General features: G+C 41.7%; 1 protein-coding gene across 2 annotated transcripts; it reads right to left on the reverse strand.

The window, feature by feature from the left end:
- Positions 1-88: 88 nt before the first annotated feature.
- LOC143489427 (uncharacterized) lies at positions 89-6,002 on the reverse strand. Of its 2 annotated transcripts, none has more exons than XM_076988459.1 (9): positions 5,828-6,002; positions 5,259-5,321; positions 4,794-4,836; positions 3,861-3,971; positions 2,851-3,048; positions 2,567-2,650; positions 2,432-2,463; positions 1,670-1,817; positions 89-1,197 (listed from the first exon to the last, which is right to left on the reverse strand). In XM_076988459.1, exons 2-9 carry the CDS (start codon positions 5,319-5,321, stop codon positions 950-952), a joined length of 927 nt encoding a protein of 308 aa, XP_076844574.1. In that variant the 5' UTR covers positions 5,828-6,002; the 3' UTR covers positions 89-949. The 2 variants fall into 2 exon arrangements, with proteins under 2 accessions (XP_076844574.1, XP_076844573.1); XM_076988458.1 differs by having other exon boundaries at positions 90-1,197; positions 2,567-2,674; positions 5,828-5,988.
- Positions 6,003-9,047: the final 3,045 nt, after the last annotated feature.

The following is a 9,047-nucleotide window of genomic DNA, read 5'->3' on the forward strand; positions in this document are numbered from 1 at the left end:
TTCGCACTCCCCGCCCATCACATATATGAGACAGTGTGTGTTTGTGTGTTCTTTCACAAATAATCTTAATCTTCTTTTTATTATTTTTTATTAAATTAATTTTGGGCAATTACTGAAATAAAGTGTCTTTAATTCATAAATACATATATATGTGTTACAATCATGAATATATAAAACAAGGAATTACAATACGGCTTACATCATAGAATGCTTACATCATATACATCATAGAATGCTTACATCATAGAATGCTTACATCATAGAATGCTTACATCATATACATCATAGAATGCTTACATCATTGAATACTTACATCATATACATCATAGAATGCTTACATCATAGAATGCTTACATCATATACATCATAGAATGCTTACATCATAGAATGCCTTTCAGACCCATGACTTAGTAGAGCCTCAGAAGCCCTGTCTCATTGCACACTGCATTGCATCAAAGAGTATTTCTAAGCGTGCAGGGGGGCTTTTGTTTTGAAGGCGCATGTGAGTGTAACTCAGGTGTGATACTGGGCTGCAGCCTGACACTTCAGGTTATTAGAAGGTAGACGCTGCCATGGCAACTGGACGACAACGCAGCATCTAAAGACCTGGTTATACCAGAGTGATTTTTCTTAAGGATATTTCCGTGTGATTGTTCTTCGGTTAAACCTCACCGATTGCAGTTACTGCTTACTGAACAGTTACTGATTCACGCTGCCTGTTGACAGAATGACGGTGTAGAGGATGTGTAAACATTCATGCCAACCATGCAACAGGCTCACATTATGAGTGCAAAACCACCTTTGCGTGGGTGTCCTCACTTCCCGGTCAGGCACAAGAGTGCAGGAAACCAAAACATGGTGCCAGCACCACAGAGGGGCACTTGCAAAGCAAAAAAGCACCAGTGGCCCTGATCCCATAGTGAACACAAAGAACCAGAGTTTCAACCTATCACAGACCTTCTTCTTTGGACATGTGACACTCCTTGCCTTGCTCCTGGGAGGGGAAGGAGACGTAGCACTCGTCCCTGTTCCTCTCCTCCTTGGAGAGGGGGAGCGGAGGGGAGCGAGGACAGTGCACCTCACGCATGTCCACAACCGGCTGTCCCGGGTCCTCCTCATCCTTCTCTCCTTCATTCTGTCCAAACTGATTGAGCAAACTGACAAACACTGTCCCCGCACCGTAGATATGAAGGGGCCCTAGAGAGTGGGGTGACAATGTCCCTGGATTATCATGCGTTTCTCCCTTCAAAATATACAATGTACTTTACAGGTAAAGCATACAAACATTGCATGGAATTAAACTAACTGGGGAGACAGACAGCACTGCTTAATAGCTGTGTAGTACAATGCTTTTCAAACCTGCTCTCAGGGTCAATGAAATGGTCAACATTGTTACTATATCCTAGCTCCCATTACATCTGCATACAGAGAAATACTGTATGTAAGTAGCTCTGAATAAGGAATGAATGCTAGATTAAGAATGCTGAACATTTGTAATGGCTTCATACAGTTATGGTTGGAGGCAAGTTATGGCAATGAGACCTGTACTTTAGGCCTTGGGAACATTGTTGAAGAGTCGTGATGTTACATCTAGTAGATAGTATTAAGCAGTATTAAGCATTTAGATGATATAGCCAGTGAGATGCTACTACGGTTGTTAGTAACATACCCAGATTTCCAGCAGGAGGGGGCGGCTGCTCTGGGCTTGACGTGTGATGAGCTGAACTGTCTGACCTGCTGCTGTTGAATGTATTTGCAGTCATGAACTCTTGAGTTTTGGTTTCTTTGCATACAGAAGACGTAGTATCGTGGTCCTCCTGTAGCCAATCACAGCAACGTCACGTACTGATATATTGTGATGAAGACCACGTGTAGAATGTCACACCTGTGCTATTGTCAATATTAGTATTTATAATCCGTAAATATAACATTTGGGCAAATGGTTCCCATGTGTTTAACTAAGTGATGAACCAACTGCTGACGCTTAAAAACATTTGCAAGAGTATTTCAGGGAGTGTTAAAATTACGGAGCTGACAAACGTGACCATAAATGTACATTTATGAAAGGTGATTCCTGAAATGAAATGAAATGTGCCATATTTGTCAATTGTGAATTTTCACCACAATCAAAACCAGAGCGGTGGGCAGCCCTAGCCCGGCACCCAGGGACCAGTTGGGGTTAGGTGCCTTGCTCAAATGCACCTCAGTCATGGCCTCAGGCCTGGGAATCGAACCCACGACCTTCCGGTCACAAGACCAGTTCCCTACCACCAGGACATGACTTCTTTCAAGTTTATGCAAATGTCGATGAGCATTTTTGTCCCAAGAATCATCGTTCCTTGTGTTAATCAGCTGTATAGATATTTCAGCACAGCTGTTCACGGAAATGTTTCTGTACATAAATATCTATGAAGTAAATATACGTCCTTACCTTCTGATTACCAAGGGAGCATCTCTTTACCACTATGGCATTAAGAGGAAAATAATATATTAGTGAACCTATATAATCAATCCATAAGCAGGGGGCAACTCAAAAACGAATGCATGCGTGTTTGAGTGCACGTACATTGCTTGATGCACTCCTTTTTCCTACGTCTGCAGAAAAGAGGTGTGATGATAATGCTGACCAGAATCACGAACAGCAGTACAACTACAACCCACAACCCAGGTGTATCTGGTATTAAACACACAGAGACAGAAGGTGTAGAACGTGTGCGAGATCACATATTGATTAAAAAAAACCTGTGTAACTAATAAGAACATTATTAATCCCCTAACTCCAATTTGTCTTAGTGTGCAATGCTGTTTTGGTAAAGCTAGGAAAGCACATCTTTCAAAGGCAGGTAATACCTGTAGTGCTGCGACCAGGAGGCTGTGGAGTGGGGGAGGTGGTGGAGGGGGAGTTAGTGGAGGAGTTGGCAGGAGCGTGAAGACACCTGATGCACTGGTTTGAGACCGAGTCGTTAAAGGGGCAGAAAAACCCAGTCATACAGCGACACACCACATCAGATACAGTCGTGCACGGCTTCTCCTCCTGCATGTGCAACTCTACACACACACACACACACACACACACACACACACACACACACACACACACACACACACACACACACACACACGCACACACACGCACACACACACACACACACACACGCACACACACAAACATACACACACACGCACACACAGGCACACACAGTTACACACAGTTCTAAATATTCTTGTAACACTATTTTGAGTGATCCTTTTTAGACAATTAAATAAACTCAACAGAGTGTGTAACATTGTAAAGAGTGAGAGTTTAGATACAATCAGATCACAATCAGATCACAATCAGATTACAATCAGAACAATCAAACATATAAACAAGTAGAACGATTCGAGGGTCAGACACCAGTAATCAGACCACAAACCAACCTAAATAACCATAATCTATTCATAACTCTCAGCCTTTCCCTAATCCTGATCCTAACTCCAGCAAAAGTAAATTTCAGTTAAAATCCATCTACAGAAATGAACTGTCTACAACAGCTTGTTGAGAATGCTAAGGTGGTATTTATTATACATGCTACATGATCAGTGACTTCTCATATATGTAGTTGGACACTCCAAATAAAGTGAACAAACTGGTTATAAACTATTTCTACTTACAGAGGTAATTAAATGTTTCTGGATTATTCTTCTGAATGCATTAAGTCTGTTGTCTATTTAGTCTAAAAAGTGGCACCCATATTGCAGTTTCATACGATGAAGTCCTTTCAAATGTTAACATGAACATAATTTATTTTGCTTTATGCCTTGGGCATATGTATCTCCTCCTGGTTATACATCATGGCGTTTGTGATGAGTTGAAGTACCTGGTTTGCAGTCCCGGAAACAGGAATGACACTCACGTTCTCTGTTTTTATTCTTGGTGTAGGAGCCGTGAGAACAGTTGGAGCACTTACAATCTGAATGTACGTATTGACCTGGAGGGTCAAATGGACACAAATTAAATATTATGTCGCGATCGACCGGTTCGCCAGTGGTTAAAATGACCATTTCCAGTGGGGTGGCACTAGGGGCACAGGCTCTGTTGGGGGGGGTCCATTATCCCCCCCCCCCCCCCCCCCCCCCCCCCCCCCCCCCCCCCCCCCCCCCCCCCCCACCTTTGGCTCCACCACTGGATGGCACTTAAACTATACACCGAGTAACACAGGCATGCAAAAGCCATATATGAGAAAGTGTAAAAGTATATATGAGACAGTGTGTGTGTGTGTGTGTGTGTGTGTGTGTGTGTGTGTGTGTGTGTGTGTGTGTGAGCCAGGCTGTACAGGTTTATGCTGATTTTGGTCTTTGAAAAGAAACGAGACAAGCAAAACAGGACGTTACACGCAGAGCAAAGGCAAAGCAGGAGCTATTCTACAGAAGGAAGTGGTTGAATTTTCTGTGTCAAGGCATATTTCCCATCAGAGAGGTAAGATGAGAAAGAGAGAGAGAGAGAGAGAGAGAGAGAGAGAGAGAAAGGAAGAGTGAGAGAAAAGAAAGAATGAAAGACAGAAAGAAAGAAATTCTTGCAGTCAGAAGCACATCTTGCTCATTACTACCACTATGCCTGGTGTGTATTAATTGTGTGGAGAAAAGGAAAATGGCAGACATATTAAAATGCTAATTTCAATAAACCAACATAGAAACAAATACAAACAAGGATGTTACAAGCATGTACACATACACACTGTTCCAATCGGTATGGACACCGACTCCAAGAGAAAAGAAACTAAAAGAAATGATTCCTGCTCAGATGCACTCACCTGCAGGACACCAAAGGCTGCATTCCCTGGCTCCATCTGCCTCCTTAGCACAAACAGTGGAGAATACACAAGTGCCACAGTTAACCTCAGCTAATCTGTACAATTTACAGTTAACCTCAGCTAATCTGCTCATTTTACAGTTAATCTCAGATAATCTGCACAATTTGCACTCATCTAATATGCTAATTTTACAGTTAATCTCAGCTAATCTGCTCATCTTACCGTTAGTTGGTCTAAGACGTAATCAGAACAGTTACATCCACAAGGTTCTTCCAGTGAAGCAGTATATAAAGGCAAATAAATTTAAGCTAGTACTCAAATTATAATAAATATTAGATAGTTTAGACTATGTGGGGAGATTAGTCAATTCTGATCAGTATTTCTATGTCTAAATCCTAATTGTAGGTCAGTTCATCTCACTTTATAAAGTAAAACAGAAGATTACTAAGGAAAATAAACAATCACCCGATGTAGACCGGAGCTCAAAACCCCCACCAACAGCACCATGACACTTGGCTTCAGTACCATCTACAATCAAAATCATTATTGACATTTGCTCATTGTGTACAGTTCACATTTTTTATGGTTAAGTGATATGGTGACTGCACATTGTCACATCACTACAGATGCCTCCCACACGGAGAACAATAACAGAGTCATGTGTCCACAATGTTGGACTAGTTTTGACTAATAACGGGAGAATCCAGCACAGCAAAATACAAACAGACCAAAGAAGTGACACTGAGCTGATCAAAACAAAAAGCTCTATCCAACCAACCATTACCCTGTTAAACCTGCACCTCCAGGACTCTGAGACTAGGATTACTGGATTTAGTTTGAGTTATTAGTTGCTTTGTCCTATTGTTACTGCTAAAGAAAGTAGCCGAATGCATGTCTGCAAAAGTAAACTAATTAGGTCCGACAAAATCTAACTATGTTTGAATCTAGTTTGAACAGTGAAGCAAAAAATATATATTGAGGGAAAAAAAACCCAAAATAACAAGCAAAGAAAAACAAACGGACAGATTCTGTACCTCAGGAGAAGGTCGAGTCAGAGTTCCTTTGACTGACTTCCTTTCTTCTGCGAGACTCCTGTTCTCAGCAGCACAATAACCTCAGCGTCACTCTCCTCCTCCGTTCACTCACTCACTCACGCTTGCTCTCACCATCTGTACGATCTTCAGCTGCTGAAACCGTCACAATGAGATCTTGGCCACGTCATGACTTCCGACAGCTACGTTGCTACATGTCTAATGTAGGGCAGCATCACATAACATAATGGGCCATTCGGTTGTTTGTAAACTAGAGTAAAGTGTTAATGGGTCATTTGGTTGTGTGTAAACTAGAGTAAAGTGTTAATGGGTCATTTGGTTGTGTGTAAACTAGAGTAAAGTGTTAATGGGTCATTTGGTTGCTTGCAAACCAGTGTAAACTGTTAATTAATATAATGGGCCATTTGTGTGAAAAACAGTGAAGTGTTGATAATCAAAACATAGTCAACAGAATTAATGCATATACATCTTAGAAACAAAAGTAGACATAATGCATACATATAACATATACCCTTAATCTGATTGTATTTGAAGAGTCTAGACTAGACACACCCTTATAGGCCCAACCCAGGTCATGATACACACTCTCTTCTGTCAAGTGCTGTGTTTCCACATCAACACGAACAATCTAAGCTTAGAAAAGGTCAGAGTTAGCTCATCCACCCAGTGAACTCATACACATATTTTTTCCAGCAGTGCAGTGTGTGCATGAAGAGAAAAAGAGAGGAAGACAGACAGTGAAGGGGGAAAAAGTCACCAAAGGATATAGAAATGAAAATCAAACTCAATGACAAAACAACTCTAAAGGAGGTTTGTTCAGCATTATTCTTTATTTGTCAAGTCATATTTAAGCTCCAGTCTTTTAGCGCTCATTAAAGCAGGCGATATTTCTACACTTGAATATGAGTCCAGTCAACCTGCCAAAAGATGTCCTCCAAAGAACTCCATGTGCTTCGAGTAACACTGACTGTATTCCTGTCATCTGCCTTCCCTGTGAATGAATAAATGTTCTTAGTGTTGAGGACCAGGGGAGACTCACGGGGACCTGACTAGTTTCTCATCTGTTCTTTACAACCAGACAGTATAAACCGTGAGGTTTCTCTTTCTTCCGTATATAACCAGGAGGACATTACTGAATAGCCCATAGCATCAACAAGAGAGGAGAAACTTCTGGAAGGAAGACAGGACTCACCTGCAAAGCCAGTAGCTATTCACTGAAGCTCCTTACCGATTTCTCCTGGGTTACAATACCAAAGCAATCATACAGTTTTAATAGGCATTCTCTTTTCTTCTTGCTTTTTAATTCTGGCTTTTGTTGTTGTTTATTTTGGGTTTTTTTCTTTTTGTATACTTTGGTGAACTCATCTCCAGGAATTTACTTATTGTATGTATTGCTATTGTAGGAATTTACTAATCTGAGGTATTTCAAGTCTGAATTGCATTCTAAGAAATAAAACGTCAGATTCTGCCGGCTGGTTGGTGTTCTGTATTCAGTACTGCGCTGTTACTACACCACGCAGACCAAGATTCTGTAGAGTATCTTGATTGACTTTGATAAAATTATTTTTGATTACTTGTAAATTCCTGGTCAAAATAAGTGCTCACACAATATAGCAAATTAGAATACACACTTAAAACATGCATACACACATGCTCACGCACACACACACTCACACGCGAGCGCGCGCACGCACACACACACACACACACACACACACACACACACACACAATGTCTAAAAAATCACAGAATAAATGGAAGAATTGCAGATGAATCACTCAAAAGAAATCAAGGGAGTTTTCAACCAATAATAGTCCTACTAGGTTTTTTGTTTCTGCGAACCTACACAAACAGGAGATATGAAGGAAACCATTACACAAACCCAGACAATCTTCAGCAAAACCAAACGTAACAGAACAACAATACTGGCCAAATGAAGTCAGTGTCTTTGGAAAGAGTGCTGGATTAACCGAAACACACCAGGGGACAAAATATGAACAAAGACAAAAAAAAAGGTCAAAGCAAATCTGATTATGCTTGAAATATGCTCTACTATACATTACGTTATCAGCCATTCGCACTTTTCTTTTTGCAAAATACCCAAACAGCTTGCATACAGCTATTATACCATTTTGTTCTTTGCCTTGTAAAATAGAGCAGATATGTACAAGCGATCAGCACCACGTTTGACACGTCAGGTCTGTCTGTGTCTACAAGCCTCTGCTCCCGACAGGTCAGCTCAGGTTTGGCACTACTCAAGTTTCCATTACGTTTAGATACAATCAGCACCGCAGCAGTGCACATGCTAACCACCCCCCCCCCCCTCTCCAAACACACACCCCCCCACCCCAAACACCACCACCCTCCCCAAACACCACCACCCTCCTCGAAGAGGCCTCCGAGTGTTGGACGTTCCTCTGTGAATGTACCAACTGTTCATGTTCGTGTGGACTGGCAGCACATTGTGCCACAGCAGCACTGAGTCACGCCGGAGCGGGTAAGTTATTTACGGCGGCCCGACTTCCCTTTTCGCAAGGAAAATGTTAGCAACTCCCCAACGGAAGCAGATGGCTACTACATTCCTGCATTCAGCATGTCATCACATTCCTGATGCACTAAGCCAGCATCTCATGCTTAGAAGCCCCTCAGTGAGGGGGCTCAAACATGGCTGACCTCCAGCACCATTCATACCGGTCACTCTAGGTTTCAGTAAGCCTCTGCTACAACATCTTCAAGAGCCCTTAAACAGGATGAGGGCAGTCAATGGCCTCACGTCATGTTTACATTTCCTGCTGTGGTCGAATGTCAGACATCTACCCAAGAGTAAAAAGAGACATACACCCACAACCCCACCCCCACCCCCCCCCACACGCAGTGTGGTTTCCTTTGTCACTATGGAACATGTCAACTTAGTTATTAGGCAACTTATATACAGTCCAACAGCCTGATCCTGTAACCCTCTTACAAATCATTATTTGCTATGTCAATAACAATCAGGAGAGGAGAGGGCCTAATAATAAGATAAAGGGTTTTTTTTACACTGTACTGAGATCAGTTTTACCACAACAGGTATGATACTTAAAATCATAACTTGTTCTGGTAGGACTGGTTCATAGTCAGTATAAAAGCACACCATTTACCCAAATACAAGAAGATTAGGTGAATTCACTCTTGACATAAAATAAGTACTAATGTAGTATAA

The sequence above is a fragment of the Brachyhypopomus gauderio genome, unplaced genomic scaffold, assembly GCF_052324685.1.
Source record: "Brachyhypopomus gauderio isolate BG-103 unplaced genomic scaffold, BGAUD_0.2 sc62, whole genome shotgun sequence".
NCBI classification, from domain to species: domain Eukaryota; kingdom Metazoa; phylum Chordata; class Actinopteri; order Gymnotiformes; family Hypopomidae; genus Brachyhypopomus; species Brachyhypopomus gauderio.